The sequence below is a fragment of the Juglans microcarpa x Juglans regia genome, chromosome 4D, assembly GCF_004785595.1.
Source record: "Juglans microcarpa x Juglans regia isolate MS1-56 chromosome 4D, Jm3101_v1.0, whole genome shotgun sequence".
NCBI lineage: Eukaryota > Viridiplantae > Streptophyta > Magnoliopsida > Fagales > Juglandaceae > Juglans > Juglans microcarpa x Juglans regia.
The window spans coordinates 30,145,652-30,165,182 of NC_054600.1; the positions used below are offsets into that span (position 1 = coordinate 30,145,652).

Genomic DNA, 19,531 nt, shown 5'->3' on the forward strand with positions numbered 1-19,531 from the left:
TTTTTAAATATCAAAATAATAATAATATTATAAAATAATATTTTAATAATATTTTATCATCTCAATTCAAATCAATTTAATATTTAAATACAGTCTAGTCAATTTACCTTTAAAATATATATATATATATATATATATATTTTTTAAGGTGAAATTGACATTTATTTTATATAAAATTTTCAGCTTTTTAAGCTGCCAACGTAGTAAAGTGATTTCTTGTTCGAAACAAGGCCGAGGCTGCCTGCAAAAACGATCGCCTCGCACTGAAATCTTAGCCAAACGAGTCGCGAGTGTCGAAACACGACAAGGCCATCAATTTCAGTCCTCACTGAAAAAAAGCATGTTGACCATTATCTTTAACGTTTCTATTTTATTTAGATCTCGTTTGTTTGTATCAATGAATAAAAGTTAAAATAAAGTATTATTAAAATATAATTTTTATTTTAAAATTAAAAAAATAAATTATTTATTATATTTTATAAAAAAATTATAAAAATTATATAATATAAAATAAAATAATTTAATTTTATGTAACCAAATCAATTTTATTTTTTCCTCTATGCAAATTGCAGAGTAACCCACAATCTTCTTTTCCAAAAATACTTTGTCCTCATTCTTTGTGGGAAGAGGACAACATTTCAAGCTTCAACTAAAATGGTATAATTTATGACTGCAATTTGATGACTGTTATACTAAACAATCACATTTATTCGGCTTCAATCTTCGATTACAACAAAAGGGATGCTTCTCCAAGATTTTCGAGACATGAGGCTTAACTCACATGATAAATATTATTTATCTTAAATTTCAATTATTTTATTATCAATTATACTGATTTATGAGAACAGTTATTCTATTCTCAATCTAATATGTAGAACGCACAAGTTAACGTTGTGTTTTGTACACATTTGGATTGGGTTCCAACTTTGGGTATTGGGTCTTTCACCAACACATTTAAGAAAACAGAGAGATTGGGGCACCTTGGTGGAGGCCGATGAGTCTCCTATGCTTAAGTCAATATATCTCCTTAATAGTTTGTGCGTGAATTTAGAAGAATCAAAGAGAGTTCTTTATACCTGAGGTCAATTTATTTAACAAGTTTATAGATGGTGACAGCTCATACCTAGCATCGAGGAGTCCATGTCACTTCAACTGTTCACTTAGTCATAATCCTTTAATTATGAATGGCTTATAGGACGGCGTAATTAATGCGGCGTAGAGTCTAGGGAGTGGTGTCATTAATGCGATGTGACTCCCTGACTTATTTTACTCTGCAGACGTTCCTTGTTAAGCCCCTCTATACCTACTATCAGGAGATCGAGAGTTTTCCACATCTCTCGCCCACCTGTCTGCATAGGTTATTGAGGGTTGAAGGTTGGGTGTTATCGGGGGGTGTCATGGCGGCGAGTCTCATCTATTCTTATCGTCTGCTTTTCCCATCTATGGGTTGCTTCATGGGTGATTTTTTGCTCATGGATCGAGTGCTCTATAGAGGTCCATTAACTTTAGAAGAGGGTAGTTATGCTTGATTGAACTCTCTGAATCAAAGAGATCCCTCGTGGACTTGCTACATGCAAATAGGAAGGGAAAACACCCTTACAACACCATTGTTTTCTTAAATAAATGATGTCACGTAAGTAATATGTGGTACATAGGCCTTAGCATGCTAGTAATGAAATTATTTTATAGATTAATCACTAAAATTGCAAATTATTTAAAAAGATAATGCATAAACTAATGTAATTAAAGATAATGAAATTTAATACCAACAATAATATATCCATGTCAAAAAGAGCTGCTATTTTATTGTTGTTGGTGCATATCTCTCCCACCGTATCGTGGTTCAAGAGGTCCCATTTGCCTAACGATTGACCTGTTAATAAGTCTCCCACCCACGGAAATTAGAAAAAGACTGGCTAACCTCCAACCTTCCAATCCTTATCAACCAGTAAATCAACCGGTCAAAGTAGAATAAACATTACATCAATATACCATTCAAATTCAAAACATTACATCCTAAATTATTATTTTTTTAATCCTTTTCATCACACTAAATTTATTATATATTATTCATAGCATCTTTAGCTTAAGAAAAATTATATCTTGTGATGAGTTTTATGTTCGCGACCTTTATACTGAAAGTGGTACGTCAATTTTAACGACGTTCAAAAAAAAAATCTTGATGCTTCCGAGGCTAAAATATAATAAATTTTTAATAACAAGTTTAAATTTAAAATGTAAGGACTAATTTTATTAAAACATAAATCACAAAAAATATCTTAATTCTTTTATTCCATTATTAATGTATAAAATAAATAATAAAATCTATTTTTTTATTAGTTTAGCCTTTTGGAATAAGTAATGGTTTCACATAGTATTAGAGTATAAGGTCTAAATTCGAACACTAATTTTACACTTTATCTCATTTAATTAAATATTTCACATATTGCACCTAATTATTAAGGAGGAGTTTGATCAACTCCTGTTAAGATATTCGTTTACATTAAAAACTTACTTTATCTCATCATTACAATTTTTCTAAATTCTCACACAAAATATAATAAAAAATTCAACTTTTCAAATCTCAAAATAACTTTTTTAAATTTTTATACAAAATATAATAAATAATTATATTTTTATTCTATTATCTACGAACTATTTCAACTCATCTTAACTCATTTCTAAATCTAAATCACTCTTAAAATAAATAATAAAATATAATTCTTTCCATCCGTTTCAACTTTAAAGATAAGTGATTTCACCCTCCATTAACAAATATTTCCGCACGCAGGGAAAACAAAATGGTCGAATTAGATATGATTTCGCATATTAGTGGTGTCCCACGTGATTATTCTTTAAAATCTGCCCTTTTTTTTTTTTTGTTTTGGTTTTCTTTTACTTTCTCGTACAAAATGCGTGATAGAATCTCGTGCGGTGTAATATAAAGGGCAAGATGACATCCACTTATAGAGTAATATGGCCCGCTTAGAAAAGAAAGAGTTGTGGCCCACGCAACTTGCTTGACTGGAATAGTATCTTTGAGAATCTTTTACTTCCTCAACGTTCCTTTATATTACAATCATCAAGGGTCATGTGCAGCATTTTATATGTTTAGATAGTGAATTTAAATGGGATAAATTAATATTAAAATTAAAATTTAAATAAAATATCATTTATTAATATTATTATTTTTTTAAAATTTAAAAAAGTTAAATTATTTATTATATTTTATGTAAAAATTTATAAAAATTATAATGATAAAATGAGATAGGTTGAGAACCCCTCTCAATTAAAATCGAGCCGTAATCAATAATTATGAAAAAATATTAGATTCAAAAAATTAGAAAAACAATAAACTTAACTCTATACAAAATAAAAGGAAGCTTTGTAAATTAAAATTTTATTTTTAATAAAATAACATAATCACATGAATTGATTGTAAAATAAGTTGTAAGGGAGTTGAACGTGTATTATTAAATTTTTCAAAAATATTTAAGGAACCTTTTTACCCAAAATCTTATAAAAATATTTTATTCATGAATTATTCTTCTTATAATCGAAAGGGTTCTCTTTCACCCAAAAATTCTATACATTTCTCCACAATTAATATAAGAATATTTATGTGTGATTTGTTCTTAATTTGAGATATACTCTTAATCCTTTAACCCACGTACAAGAGTAACCATATCCTTGTACCTATAGTAACTATATTCTTCTACCTATATGTCATGATCTTTGAAATTATTTTGATAAATAATTGGAAAAAATATTATTATTCATTATAAGTTCTGTTTTCTCCTAAAAAAATTCATCTCCACTAGTGATGATATCACCGACTTGTCTCCTCTTTTTTTATTTCTACAATGATAAGACGTCTTCAGTATTTATAATCCATTACCTTACTGTTTAATTTGTTACTACAAATAGGGAACATACAAGATCATGATCTACAAATCTTCCGGCAAGTATTTGACATATTTTTTAAATAGATAAACTTTTATAAAAAAAATAGATATCACCTTAGAAATTTATAGAAAAAACTATTAATTTTTAGTGAGATCTATTTTTTTATTAAAAAAAATTATCACAAAAATTATCTATTTAAATTTTGTAAAATAATATTTAAAAAGTTTGATTGAAGGGGATAAGATGTAATATTTTAATTTATGTTCTTGGACTTGGTCAACAAGACTACAAAATCAAAAGAGTGGGGGAGAGAGAGAGAGAGAGAGAGAGATTGACTGCGAAACTCTTTCTGGCCTTTAGCAGCTTTTTCTCTAATTTGGCTTCCAAAGAAGGGGAAAACAGGGACAAGGACGCTGTAGCTAGTGCCACCACCCCCACCCCCAGTTGGAATTTTGGGATAGCGTTTCGCATCGGACAGTAAATGCAATTTGACCAGATCCTAACGAGTCCAAGCGCAACGTAATTATTGCAGTGTTGTTTGGAAGTAGCTAACAACATTAATTACATAATTAAAATGTCTTAAACTTGCAACGGATCTGGGTAGGTAGATTTTGTTGCCTCCTAGTCAAGCAAAGCATCTTGGATGGATTGGTAGGCTTGTTTAAATTATCTGGTTTCTCAGTCACTAACTGTTTGACATAATGCGCATATGAACACTAACTGTGAATGGAATTAGTATTTCCATTTGTATTGTGGCCACAAGATCCGTTGAATCTGCGTGCACACAAAACACAAAGGCATGCATATGATTCAAATATGATAGTGGGTCCGATATAAAAAGAGAAGAGATACTCAATGCTTAAAAGAAAAAATTCTGTTCTGAGCTTTGACCAACGAGACAGAAAAGACTCGCTCGTTTAATCTTGAAACTTCGGCCCTCGAGCCTCTACTCAAACTATTCATACAGTTGACGCAACCGAACTGATGGCATTCTAACAAGAATAATGATAGAATTATTATCTTACTATTATTTATTTATTATTTTTTTTATATTTTATTTAATAATTAAGTAAGTGAGTTTTAATAAAGTTATATTTTTTTAATGATTAAAGATGTTAAAAAATATTTAAAAAAAAAAACTTGAAATACACTTAAGTAGTAGATGAGTAGTAATAGAATGATAAGCCTATTACTACCCTTCCAATAAATTAAGAGATGTATAGAGATAGTATGCTAGTATATAAGACACGTATTCCTCTTATTCTGTCAAGAGACATATGTCCTATATCAAGCAAATTTAGTTCAAATAAAACCCAGAATCAAGCTAAAATCCGAGATCCATCCCTAAAGTGAGCCAATAATAAAGCATATTTGAATCGAGCAATTATTGAAGATGGTAAGGTCTCGTAGAAGAGAGTGGAGACACAATAAGATTCGGGAACAAGATAGAATTACAGAGCAGCCATACGGAGAGAAAAATGCGTGCCTTCTTTTACGGGTCATGTCCCTTCTCTTCTTTTAAGCCTCAAAGCACAATGAATGTGAGAGAGAGAGAGAGGCAGAGGGAGACATATTCTTTCTTTTTACATCTTTTTATATCGGTCTCTCCTTCTCTGAAGACATGCAGATAAAGTCTCGGACCATATCTCCTTTAACCCCAATATAAATTTTTCAACAGGGTCCTCTCTGTCCTACTCGCAGATTGCCATAAGAAGAAGATTATCCCCCACCACATACGCACAAATCGCACGCAAACACAGAGAGGCATAAGCTGCTACACAGTGATTCATACATATTTTTGATCTTAGATAGACAGAGAGAGAGAGAGAGAGAGAGAGAGAGAAGGGTGTCTCTGTGTAGTGGTATGATGGATAAAAGCTGTCAATCCTCTGCAGACTCTACCGCCACTACCACTACTGTTTCTGCTGTTACAACTACTAGCAGCAGCAATACCGCTACCAGTATTAATGCCAACAGAGACCAATACCTCAGACACCTCAACAAGCTCTCCCACAAGATCTCTAAGCCAATCATCAAAAAAACCCCTTTTGATCCCCCCAATCAAACGCAAAATCTTAATCATAATCACCCACCACCGCAACCACAACCGCAACCAGCATCTCAGCCGTTGGTCCAGCAGCAGGCGCAGCAACAGCAGCAGCAACATCAGCCTCCGGTGTACAATATCAACAAAAACGACTTCAGGGACGTGGTCCAGAAGCTCACCGGCTCACCGGCCCATGAGCGTTTCTCGACGCCGCCACCTATTCACCCACCTAAGACTCCCAGCTCCCGACTCCAGCGTATTCGCCCTCCACCCCTGGCACACGTTTACAATCGCCCCCCTCCCCTACTAAACAGCGCCGTCCATCCTCCACAACAAGCCTCTATAAACCCTAATATTCCCATTACCGCCCCCTTTTCCAACTTCGGCCCAATCGGACGGCCTATGACGCCGTTATCGCCTTTGCCGCCGTTCCCAACCGTTCACGCGGCGGCCGAGTCGCCCGTCTCGGCCTACATGCGGTACCTCCAGAACTCAGTGTCCACCGTCGATCCGAACCCTAAACATTTTTCCGGATTCTCACCGTTAGCCCCTCTAGTCTCGCCCCGCTGGAACAATTCAACTCCGCAGCAGCCGCATCATCATCAGCTTCCACCGCCGCAGCAGGGAATATTTCCTCCGCCGACATCATCTTCTACTCAGCCACAGCCACAGTTCCCGATGCCGAACTCACCGCTTCCATTCGGGTGTTTGAATTCACCGAGGTCACCGTACCCTTTGCACTCCCCAGGCCTGCTATTTTCGCCTTCTTCCGGTCAATTAGGGTTCCCGCAGCTCCCGCTTTCTCCCACAGTGCCGATGCACAGCCCTAGATGGAGAGCTCTCTGAGTTTCTTCTTCAGGTAATCCTTTTTCTGAAGACGATGTCGTATCAGGCTTAGTGTTTTGGTTTTTATGGCTTTGTAAATGATTGGGGGGGTTAGGGTTATTCAATCACTGGTGGTTGGATTGGAAACATTATCCACCACTGGTTAATTTTAGAGTTTCTTGTGTAAATTTCATAAGAAAGACATGTGAAAAAGGAAAACCCTAGATTTGTTTTTTGGTTTTTGTTGGATATTTGGGTGGGAAACTTAGAGAGAAGTTATAGAATTATGGTTGAACGTTGTTCTTATCAGTTAATTGTTTACTTGTGAAAATGTCTATGCACCTCATTTTTTTCCGTCTTTGCCGATTCAGTTTTACGTATGTCCAGATCATTATTTTAATATGCTGATTATTATTGTTATTAGTATAGCAATTTGGCTAACTTTTGCCACATCACGCATACTTCAAATATGTATGAGATTTCTATGGTATCAAGATTTGCTTCCGGAGTTGGGTGCCAATCTAAATTTAGCTACTTGTTTCAGCTCCTTGTATTGCCATATATGACTTCTCATGTCTTGTTGTTTTTTAACTTTGTGGTTGAATCCTAATAGATGCAATTTGATTTTTGTTGTTTGAGGCCCGAGGGATGCACTTTTTCATGACATAACACGGCGCACTAGAGATTGCCATACTAGGATATAGTGATATGATGATTTTGCCTTTTGACTTGGATGCTTACACGACTGTGGGGAGTTATAGTTATATGATGGAGTTACCAACAATTTTGAAAGGTCCAGAAATCCATGATATGACTGGACTGAGGCTTAACTTTATTAATGATAGATATAAGCTTCTTGGATCTTCTTTCACAATAAGGCATTTACTAATGTTGATAGATTTATATGTGTACTGACTACTGATTTATTTATTATGTTTCTTACGAGTTATGAAACTATCTAACACTATGTCTCAAGTTCAATAGTCTGTCATTTATGCGGAATATGCACTTTCCTCCTGGGGCTTTTTACATCCTCAAAATATTCGACACCCTGTTGAGGCCTATGTTCCCCCACCCGCTTGTGTTAAGAGGCTTGTATGTCTGGTTGGAGTGGAACAATGTCCGGGCTTGATGATCAGGTTTATTGTAACTGTTGCTCAGATTTGGTTATTCTTCAAATTGGGTGAGAGCTAGACATTAATCTAAGTAGCAATAATGTAATTGATGCTCAGATTTGGTTATTCTTAAAGTTGGGTTAGAGCTAGACATTAATCTAACTAGCAATAATGTTAGCGATTGTCTGGGAGAGAAACCATATGCTTTTTGAAAGTTCTCTGTTTCCGGCTAGTTGTGATGCAAGTATGTTTGTGGATATATACTACATTCTGGAAACTTTTAACATACTACAAACATTCGTCCCTTCTAGAGGAGTATATTTTCCCATCTCCGTAGGTTTTAAATGCTAGGTCCAATGGGATGGCACTCATTGTAGGTGTTGTGACCAATGATCAGGTTTAGTTAAGACATGTGGTACTAGTAGGGGAGGAGCTCAAATTAATTGTACTTGGGTTGATGATTGTTTAGAGGGGTTCAAGTTTAGTTTTGAAGTTTTAAGTCCTTTTGAAATATATTTTATAATGAAGTTCAGTGGAGAGAAGCTTTAGCGAAGCTTATATTATATTTCTAGGGAGAGCATTGCGGACCAATAACTGTTTTTTTTTTTGTTCATTCTAGTTTCTATGGATATGCCATATATATATATATATATATATATATATATATATATATAATCGTTTTGGGCAAGGGTTTGCTTGGGAGAGACGCTGGGGGGGTGGCGAGGAAGGGTTGAGTCAACTTGAACCTAGTTATGGAACAAGACCTGCCATTGACTTTACCTGTGGACTAGCAGGCATTTTCTTGGTCCTGTTGAGTTGATAGTTGATGATTCCCCGAGTCCTGGAACTACAAGTCTCTTTTAATAATTTGTGATTTGTTATTCCCCCACAATCTTCTTACTGTGGGGTTGTTGGGAGTCCCTAATAGGGTTTTTTTTTTTTTTTGTTTTTTTTAATGTTGCTCCTTTACTGCAGTTTTCAGCCCGGGAGGATTGATATAATCTTAACCTTTATAAACATGTTCATCATAGTCAATGGTAGTATTCTTCATTACCTACTGTTTTTTGTGATGTAAGTTGTTCCTGAATTTAGTACTTGTGGGAATTAAGGCAATTGATATGTCTATATATATATATATTGGCCTCTTCTCTTTTAGCTTGTCCATGGTTTAATCGGGGAGCTAAAAGCAGGCATCGAAAACCATTCCTTTCGTTTTCCACCGTGAGTCCATTTGGCTGTTGAAAACAGAGGGTATCCGTCATAGCAAAAGCATAATTGGCGAAGTAAACAAGATGAGCAGCAGCGGTTCTGGCGGGCGCCAATCATTCCAATCGTGAGAAAGGATGAATCACGAAGCAGCCTGTTGGCCGGTCTTTCTTAACTTCCGGGTCAATTCATCTTTAGGATCTCTAACCAGCATCATGATATGTAACTAAAAGAAGACAGAAAAATGAAATAGGCTATATATCAACAGTAGAGAAATATTACAACTTGCTTTTTTCAATATATATATATATATATATATATATAATATCATGCTTTTAGAAAGCTTTGAGGACCAATTTTTCTTTTAGAAAACCTCAATATGTATAAGATTTTGGATTAGACTTTGGATTTCAGTGTGTTTCTTTTTTTCTTTTTAAGAAATATAGGGTAGTTAAGGGGGTTATTTTAATTTATCTTCAAGATTTTTTTTATTATAATTTCTGAGAGGGGCCAATTGGGGGGGTAAGTTGGGGTGGATCCGCCCGTCTTGAGAGGAACAAAATAGTTGGGTTTCCCAACCATTGAAAATCGTTGGGTAACCACGCAAAAGAGAATGATCAACCCACTCGATCGATTCACGCCTCGATAGATATTCAACTCCCATCCTCTAGGTTCGAACGGTTGGTGGACGGGGGCTCAGACTCTTTCTAGGGAGCTTACCAATTAAAAGGGTAGAAAATGTAATTCCCGCGAATTAAGTTCCGAGCCGGCATATGCATGCATCAAAATTCTTTTCACCTGTAGACGTTCACGAGGACCGAGTCTTGGCTATGTCAAGTGAAATATTTTGTCTTAATTTAGCTAGACAGATCAGATGAAAAATGTATTTTGCGCGAAAATTTGTAAAAATTATAATGATTAGATGAGATGATTTGTGTAAATAGACGAGGCCTCAAGTTACAAAGATATTTTACAAAAGAAAATTTATACACTCAGATGGTTTAATCTTGAATGTCAAATTATTAAATTATTTTTATTGTAAACTAGATCTAACGTATCACATGAAGTCATGTCAATTTAAATTTAATTTTGTAAAACCTCTTTGTTAAGTAACACATCTTTTCTAATAATTACAATTTCTTTTTTCCGGATAATCCTATTTCAAGATGATTTGTTTTCTACAGACGTAAGGTATAAAGTGGGCACCACAGAAGACCAATTTTTCCAAGAGAGTGGTCACATTAAACACGAGATGTTGAAACAACGCTCCTTTCCGAATTGCATTCGACCCAGATAACGTGACTGGTTGATTGGACAAACATAATGTGACAATGAAAACAAAATTTCAGAATGTTATTAACTTATTATGCCGTTGACCGTCCCATCCCATGATAGACGGTCTATCGTACCGTAGACTGGTTAGTCCACAAACATGATGAAGAGGGAACATCACCAGCACACCACACCCACAATACAATGGAAGAAAAGAAAACTCCCTCGGTGAGCACTAGCAGTGACTTTTTTTTACATATATTGGGCTTTCTTGCATTGATTTACCCTACACAAACTTCAAGCCCAATCTCAACATTTTTGTATTCATAACCTAAAAGTCTTGCAAAGAAAGAAAAAAAACCCCAAAAGTCTACAATGGAAGAGGTATTTGGAATCACGTGTTGAGTACATTTGAATAGATAACTAATGAAATGGTATAGAGAAAAAAAATAGACAATTGAATGATGGAATGCATTTGAAAAGCTATAACTATAATATAATAGATGATTAACAGTGGACAAATAAAACTTTAAGCAAGCTAATGCCGATGCTTTAATGCGACTATAACACTCCAAAATTTGGAGGCATGGTTACACCATTAACAATTCTTAGATTGGCCAATTAATTGCTCATTTGTTTCTCAAGGGTCGAACAAGAACTCACCAATATGGGATGAAAACCATAATCAAATATATTTACACCATTTGAAGCATACCCCTCTTAACAATATATATCTTTCTTTTTAGTTGGGAGTTTATATTTGTTTCCCAGCTCTAAACAATCCGCTATCCCCCTTTTTATTATTATCATTATTATTAACTTTTCATCTTCTATAACCCCTTCTTTCCCCTCCTCGTCCTTCCCCATCCCTCGTACCAAACACAATATTGGGCCTTATCAATAATCATCATCGGCAGAAAGCTCGGTAGAACCATGGGAACATTGAATGGATGGTAGATCATATGAATGTTTAAAGGATCAAAAAGCATTTTCCATGTTTAAAAGATACCGAACAATTATGAGCTGTAGCAATCACTTTATATGACTATATTACCGGGCCACATGTCAATCTGTTGGGGACCAGTAGGTCGAGACACATATTCCAACTGTCCGCAATAAAAATTAAAAAAATAAAGTCATACAGCAATGCTTCAACCTCGTGCCCCTTTAGAAAAAGTAATTGACCACATGTCAATGATGGTTTATGTTATGCCTCATCACACGCAGACAACTCATAATGAGTCAACAAAATTCACAAGCTTCAAACAGGTTATCGTAATTATTTTCGATTAAAACGCAAATCAAAGCCTACACAACGTAAACTGAACTAGTCTAACTCAGCCAAACGTAAGGAAAGCCAAAGAGTGGACTGCAGTAGTGTGGAGAAAACCATCAAAGGAAAATCGGTTACAGCATTGATTGCGAGAGCAAAAATGAGCTCATGCTCTGGGAACCAATTAATTATGCTCATGGTGGGTATTCTGAAAGCATTCATCAAACATCCAACAAACGTATCAATGCACCTTCTGATCTGATAGAATAGGATTCCAATCAAACTAAAGCAAGACATACCCATTTTGATGGATCGATCAATTTCCACAAGTAGAAAACAAAAAAATTAAGAAGCTAATGATAAAAAAATATACTTTCAAAATGAAGGCACATCCAGAAACACAATAACGTGATAGGACAGGCTAAAAGGACTTGGTACGCCCATCAATTTGGTAACAATAAACAAGAATGCCTAAAACTTGGTAGCAGCGAAATTAGTAACAAGCACCTTCTCACCTTCTCCAGTTAAAAGGCATAGAGGAGAAGTTGAAGTCTTGACAAATAGTTCAATGAGCTGCCTGCTGTTCTTCATCCCGCTTGGGTGCTGCTTCTTTGATCTCATCTGCCCCATCATCCTACATGGAATCCAGAAACAACTCAGAATCAAAACAAATATTAAAAAAATGAAACAACAGTGATGCAGGAGAGGGGAAAATAGGGCATAACCAAGAAGGATCTAGTACAAAACCTGCATGTCAGAGCTCCAAAGAGTGAGGTTGTCACGGAGAAGTTGCATGATCAAAGTGCTATCCTTGTATGACTCCTCACCCAGGGTATCCAACTCGGCAATTGCTTCATCAAAAGCCTGATTGGCACATTCATAGGTGACACAAATTAAAAGAACTCATATAAAACTAAAAGACGAAATCAAAATAGAGTAAAGTCATATCAGTTATATTTTTTTTGCTCGACCCAGTTCTACTATTAGGCCCTGAGAAGGCAGAACAGTCCAACAGATCGTGGTCAAAACAACACAACCACCTTAAGACTAAACAAAAGAGGCCTTGCCATTTATTTGAACTGGAAACCCAAGAAACAATTAGGTAAATTTATTTTTCATTTCAATAAAAAATGACACTTGCTTGCTTGCGTAGCTAGAGATGATCAATCTAGAAAAAAAAAAGTGCAAGACATCTATGCATATATATATATATATATATATATATATATACACATACATATATTAAAAGATAATGATGTTCAGGTTCCCCAACCTGTTTAGCAAGATTGCAAGCACGATCAGGGGAATTCAGAATCTCATAGTGAAACACAGAGAAGTTCAGAGCAAGCCCAAGCCGGATTGGATGCGTAGGAGCCAGCTCAGCGTTGGCAATGTCCTGCAGACAGAAACCTATATTCGATAAGTTTATAAAACAGAGAAGCAGCGAATGAAACCAGAATTATGATTATTACGGAACCTATAATCAAGCATATAATCGAAGTTACAAATAAAAAAACACAAAAAAGAAAGATGTCAGCAACGTTCTCTGCACAAAATAAATAGTAGTAATTTAAAGCAGACACTAGATGCAGAAGTAAAGTTTTGCATAAAAACTGAGATAAATAAATGCATTCGCGTAATCTACGCTCCAACGGTCAGTTGCAAAAGAAAAGGAAAGATTTATCAAAACAGTAAACATCTAAAACTCTTGTATTTCTTTCGCACGCATATCTAAATTTAACACAAAGTTATTCAAAATCAAGAATTTCAAATGCAGCGTCAATGTCGATCAAAATCCTAAGCATAATAACACATCCACAAAATATTACTAATATAAGCCGACGAGCCAGCCTATACATTAAAAAAAAATTATAGTTACAGTATATAGGAGCATTTAAAAAAAAAATCTGGAAGCCTGCAAGCAAAAGGCAGGATAACGATGAGGAATTAGAGTGACCTGAGCGGATTTGTAGGCAGTGAGGGTGCTCTCGGCGGCTTCCTTGCGGTCGGCTCCGGTCTTGAACTCTGCCAAGTACCTGTGGTAATCGCCTTTCATCTTCAGGTAGAAGACCTTGGAGTCTCCGGAGGAGGCGGAGGGAATGAGGCGCGAGTCGAGGAGCTTGAGAATGCCGTCACAGATGGAGGAGAGCTCCGACTCGATCTTGGATCGGTAGTCGCGGATCGTGGCCACGTGGTCCTCGTTGCCGCGACTCTCCTCCTTCTGCTCGATGGAGGAGATTATGCGCCAGGAGGCTCGACGCGCCCCGATCACGTTCTTGTAGGCCACCGAGAGAAGGTTACGCTCCTCCACGGACAGCTCCTCGTTCTCCACCGCGGCGGCCGTGACCTTCTCCATGAACTCCACCATCTCCTCGTAGCGCTCGGCCTGCTCGGCCAGCTTCGCCATGTACACGTTCTCTTCACGAGCTGTCGCCATTTTCTTGATTCAATAACACAGAAGAGAGAAAGAGAGGGGAATTCCAAAACAAATTAGACGGTTAGATCTAGGTTGTGAAATATTGGGGACTTCCAAAACAAAAATAGTAAACTGGGGGAAGAGGTGACCTTTTTTTGTGCTACTCGGAACGATAATTGCGTTGGCAGTTTGATTTTATGAACTAAACGTGGACCGTTGGATCTAAGGAATTGGGTTAATTCAAGATCGGATGGTTCGCAATATTATATCATGTCCGACTAATATTAAAAGAGAAATATTTTGATTACAAATACATTTCATAAAAATAAATCAATAAATTGATATGATTTAATATGATACGTTAGATGATAACGTTATTTTTATTATAAAATAAATCTAACATTTCATATAAAACTATATCAATATATAAGTTTATTTTTATAAAATTTCTTTATAATTATAACAATTCTTATATAAAAATTAAGATAAAATTATAAAGCCAGGTTTCATATAATAAGAGAATATTTAATAATAAACGAGGTTCATATTTATCATTAAGATATTTTCTGATTAAAAAGTCATAAATGTATTTTATTAATATTAGGGTTTTTAAGTGAAACAAATTATATAGCAAATATTGAGAGTACGTAGCGATGTTTTCAAGCTATTGATTATTTTTTGTATGCTTTTAAACCTTTTTTAGTTATATTCGTATGGGAGTTTTTTTGAAAAAATAAACAAGTAATCTCTTTCCATCTTAGATTTTATCTTCTCTAATCAAACCGGTCGATCTGATTTAATTGAAGTGATTTTAGAAGTCTTACACATCAATTAGTAATTTTAGTATAATTAAAACTGATGAAATTTAAAAGTAACAAAAAAAAATATGATTTTTAAAACAAATAAAAGAAAGATAAAGATGGTCGGAAGGCAGTAGTCCTATGAGATTCAGGCCTTTAATGCCCTTCGGCCTAGCTATCAATGGATGCCAGCCATCTTTGCAACCAATGCTTGCCCAGTGACTGGGCTGCACTTAAAAACGGATGGTTTAGAAAGGCCCAGCTGCTTGACAAGTATTTGATGATGCTGCCAACATTTTAAATCAAATATTGTAAATATATATATATATATATATATATGATCATCAGTTATAGATATTAATAAATAAAATGAATGTATCTTCTAATATTATTAGAAATTATATTTGCAGTCGTAGAATGTACAACCGTGTATTCATTTTGAAAAAAATAAATAAATATAAGATTTATATAAAAAAAAATTAATTTTTTTAATAATAGATGCCACTCTTTTTTAAAAGTAATAGGCTGCATTTGCACAAGCATGAACACATTTATCATTACTCATACATCTTTCATTTCTCTCCATCGGACAGGTAAGGTATCTGATTGAAGTAGTTCATTTTTTAAGTTTTGCCAAGTGTTAATAAAGTGCATTCAATGTTGCTCTTATAGCACTCTTTGTTTATGGTATCTAGTAAAGAAACAGATTCATTTCTTTTACAATATTTAAGATATAAAATAAATAATAAAATTTATTTATTCTTAGCAGTTTAAACTTTTAAAATAAGTGATAATTTCATATAATATCAGAACAGATATTTTGAATTCAAACTTTAACTCTACACTCTATTCCATACTCTAGTTGTGACAGTGTCCTTATTATTTACTTCTGGTTGATAATTTACCTGAACAAGCATTAGGAATCTCACTTTTTATAATAAAACCACCCGTGATTAAAATATAAGAAAATAAAATAAAAATTAAAGTAGTTCCACCCATTTGGTGGTCAGCATCTAGAAATACATATATATCTCTCTCTCGTAATCCAGTTTGCGTTCGAAGCTCCGGTTGGAAAACGGCACTCTCACGACTTCCACGCTCCACAGCCCGCTATAATTACTTTGAAACAAAGGGCAGATGGGCAGATATTGTGTGTACAAACTGATTGATTTAATAAGGCTCCCTGTAACTTATAGCCTACAGAAATAATCATTCCAAACCAGACCAAAGAAAGCCCACTGAAAGGTGGAAGTCAATACAGGCCACAGGTTTAGTTTTACATCACTTTGAATTTAGTAACTCCTGTTTCTTGGTCATCTCTTACCATTTATATACAGTCATCATCACTTGGAAGGGATGCAAATCTTATCACACCATTTAATTTTCCGACGCTCAAAAGAAAGAAAAAATCATGGACTCATGTACGATCGAGCAGATCAGCAAAATACAACTGATATATGATGCCTGTAATGCTGTATTTTCTCAGAAGGAGCTTCCAAATTTCCAACAAATTCAATGGCTGAGGAATCTCCTAGGTATTGCATGTTACGCTTAATTTATTGGTCATATGTTTGCATGATCGTGATTGTGCTAGGTTTCAGGACAGCCATCAGCTAGATCTTCTGTAATTTTTTTTTTCTTTTTTTGAATCGTGAATGTAGACATAACCACAGCCATAGATCTTGGAATCGATGAATTTGGCCTCTGTGGATCTCCGCCAACAAGCCCAAAAAGTGTCGAGGGATTGATTTGTGGGCAAGGCGTCCGTAACATTACTTACATTCATATTCATGAATGTGACAATTTCTCTGTAAGTAGAAACATGATGTATGTTTATTCCTAGCTAGGGATATATATATATTTTTTCTTTCGCGTTACATGTGCTAATCTGAGCAGTCAATCTATACAGTAAATACTAGACAAATCTACGTGTTCCTTTCATGGTAGATCATGAAAGAATTATATATGTTTTGCGGCCAAAGCCAATACGAGGTTTTAAGGTTATCTGGATTTTTGAGCAGATGGGCGTGTTTTGCTTCCCAGCAGGCGGGTGCTTCCTCTTCATGATCACCCTGAGATGACTGTCTTGTCCAAACTCCTCTATGGATCTGTTTATGTCAAAGCTTACGATTGGGTGAAAGTGATGAATTCTGGCTGCCAAACGTGTAAGAAACCAATTAAGAATCATATGTTCTGCAATAACATTACCATTTTCATTTTTTATGCTCTGTAGACATCTGCCTGCTTCCAAAATGCATTCGTTTCCTGTTTAACTCAAGTTAATTAACCCAGTGTCCTGTGAGAAACATTAACATCATGTTAAAATGGTGGGTGCAGTTGGATTGGCATCCAAAGCGGTAGATGGCATTTTCAAGGCGCCATGTGAAGCTTCTGTCCTCTTTCCAAGAAGCGGTGGTAACATTCATTCTTTCACTGCGCTGACTCCTTGTGCTATCTTAGATGTGTTATCTCCACCATATTCTGAAGAGCTTGGAAGGCCTTCCACTTATTTCTCAGACTTCCACATCCCATCACTGCCTGGTAATTACATAATAAGCGTATTCACGATCAGTAGGAAAAAAATTTCCAATTTCAAAGTACTTATTTCATGTATCTAACTTTCTCCAACTTGAAGCTCCAAATTTGAGTAGATCGAGTAGACTCTTCACTCGTATGGTACGTGCATATTAAATTATAATTCGTTTGTTTTCGTTGTGGCACATATATACAGGCTATGCTATGCTTGAGGAAAAGGACCTGCCAGACGATCTAGTCGTTACCGGAGCACCTTACGTTGGCCCTCGAATTAATGTCGCCTAAAAAGGACCTATATATGTTTGTTGCCAGGCAGATGCCTAAAATATATGTGGCGTGTATATGTGTGTATATGTAATACATGTTGGCCTTAGCTAGATAATATGCGTCATGCATGTGTATGCAGATCGCGCCGAAGATTTGGCAACGAGCATGGGATCGATGTTTGTTAACCGAACGCAGAATAGAGACGAGGTTTCAGAACTGCCGTTGCCGTAAGGGAATTATAAATTTATGACAACTTGACTGCGTCTGGGATTTGGAAGGACTCTAGGGGAACATGCACATCACACATCAATAAAATATATATTCCACGCATTTTGGTCCCAACTCACGATGTCATGTGGGCTAACCCCTTTAACCTGAAAATAACCTATCAAAATTTTTCAAAGGCCCAGACTCCCAGTTACTGCTTTTTCTGTGCATGATCATATGTTCTCCAATTGGATGATCTCAAGCTCTAAGGAGATGTTTTATGGACAAAAAGATATTTTATGATCGTGTGGTCCAGTCATGCATTGAGGTGCATGATTCATGCGCGCCTTTTTTCAATGGAAAATAAGAGCCACTAAAGTCTTTACTGGGGAGTGAAAGGCCTACATGATATGTCATGATCTAAATAAAAACTCAGATCGATGGGCTGGAATTACTTAACCAAATCTTTTTTATTAGATCTAATTAGCTGTTTTGGATTGATATAGCTAACAACTTTCCGGATTAAAAGTTCTTGAAAAGCTCATTAAAAACTCATGGAAAGGAAGATCATGTTGAGCCTATATATATTATAATATATATATATATATATATATATATATATATATATGATCAAGGATGGGCCTCGCCTAATGTTAGATGCAGCACCACTGTACTGAGAATATATAAAAGTCACAGTTGCTTGTATATTTCAAATGCATATATAAGACGCTAAATCGTATTAAAAATTTATCTCATGATTTTGCACGCAACAAGTTTTATAACTCGATCGGCTGAGTACTGCATGAATGGGTCAAATGTCTCTTCTTTTTTTCAATTTTCCACTCGATTTGCCTCTTATTTGTTTGTCCTTATAGGTTGTGGTCGTAACTATCTTAAGGCCTAATCCGTGAAAGCCCTTTCCAAAGATTACCTTCTGGATGAATAAATAATGAGAGACGCTACAGACCAGACAAGGTGCGCGAATGCCATACTTACATCATCCACTAATAATCTAACACGTGTATTTCTCACTAAGTTTACAGTACATTAGTTTATAATAATCTAATACGTAAGTCTCATTTCCCCCTCCCCAGTCGATCTCATTTTCGCTCTCTCCCTTAACTTAGAATCTCCTTAAATCAGGACATTTCTCCTACCTTAACATGAGCATAGCTTCTAGGTTCCATTTAGGAATTTAGTGCAGGGTTCTAAATCTTATTTGATTTTTTTCTAAATCTCTTTTGAATAATATATGGTATTCCTTAGTATATTAAAAGAAGTGTTATATTTATAATAAAATTTAATAAAAATAAATTTATAAACTGATATAATTTGATATGATATATTAAATATATTTTACAATAAAAATAACTATAAAATCTCTTTTTTTATATCAATTACCTGGGACCAAGCCACAGCCCACATGCATCAAACTTTTTTTTGGTTGCTGCTAAAAAATCTTGTCTCCTGCCGAGAAAAAAAATATTAACGATTAGAGTCATGTCTCCCACGCGTGTTAGTTCGGTTAACTTCTAAAAATAGTTTTTTTTCAGTGAAAAGAAAATCTGCTACTGGATTTCATGCCATTCATAGAACTTAAAGGGGAAAAAAAAAAATTCCATGCCATCCAAATTCGGCTTGCAGTAATCGTGTTCGGCCGTC

General features: G+C 35.3%; 2 protein-coding genes and 1 pseudogene across 8 annotated transcripts; 2 read left to right on the forward strand and 1 right to left on the reverse strand.

Annotated features, from left to right (window-relative positions):
* The first annotated feature begins 5,342 nt into the window (after positions 1 to 5,342).
* On the forward strand, positions 5,343 to 9,465 carry LOC121259474 (VQ motif-containing protein 9). Of its 5 annotated transcripts, XM_041161077.1 has the most exons (3): positions 5,343 to 6,812; positions 7,763 to 7,785; positions 7,862 to 8,009. In XM_041161077.1, the coding sequence occupies exon 1, from the start codon at positions 5,771 to 5,773 to the stop codon at positions 6,797 to 6,799; it is 1,029 nt and encodes a 342-aa protein (XP_041017011.1). In that variant the 5' UTR covers positions 5,343 to 5,770; the 3' UTR covers positions 6,800 to 6,812; positions 7,763 to 7,785; positions 7,862 to 8,009. The 5 variants fall into 5 exon arrangements, with proteins under 5 accessions (XP_041017011.1, XP_041017009.1, XP_041017012.1 ...); XM_041161075.1 differs by lacking the exons at positions 7,763 to 7,785; positions 7,862 to 8,009 and adding an exon at positions 9,050 to 9,465; XM_041161078.1 differs by lacking the exons at positions 7,763 to 7,785; positions 7,862 to 8,009 and adding an exon at positions 8,869 to 9,006.
* A 2,004-nt stretch (positions 9,466 to 11,469) lies between these two features.
* On the reverse strand, positions 11,470 to 14,226 carry LOC121259476 (14-3-3-like protein). 3 transcript variants are annotated; one of them, XR_005939593.1, is made up of 5 exons: positions 13,602 to 14,220; positions 12,918 to 13,040; positions 12,392 to 12,508; positions 12,160 to 12,278; positions 11,470 to 11,852 (listed from the first exon to the last, which is right to left on the reverse strand). XR_005939593.1 is itself a non-coding variant. In XM_041161080.1 (4 exons), exons 1-4 carry the CDS (start codon positions 14,079 to 14,081, stop codon positions 12,210 to 12,212), a joined length of 789 nt encoding a protein of 262 aa, XP_041017014.1. In that variant the 5' UTR covers positions 14,082 to 14,226; the 3' UTR covers positions 12,006 to 12,209. The 3 variants fall into 3 exon arrangements, 1 of the variants encoding a protein (XP_041017014.1); XR_005939594.1 differs by having other exon boundaries at positions 11,470 to 11,902; XM_041161080.1 differs by lacking the exon at positions 11,470 to 11,852 and having other exon boundaries at positions 12,006 to 12,278; positions 13,602 to 14,226.
* A 1,829-nt stretch (positions 14,227 to 16,055) lies between these two features.
* LOC121259477 lies at positions 16,056 to 18,077 on the forward strand (annotated as a pseudogene).
* Positions 18,078 to 19,531: the final 1,454 nt, after the last annotated feature.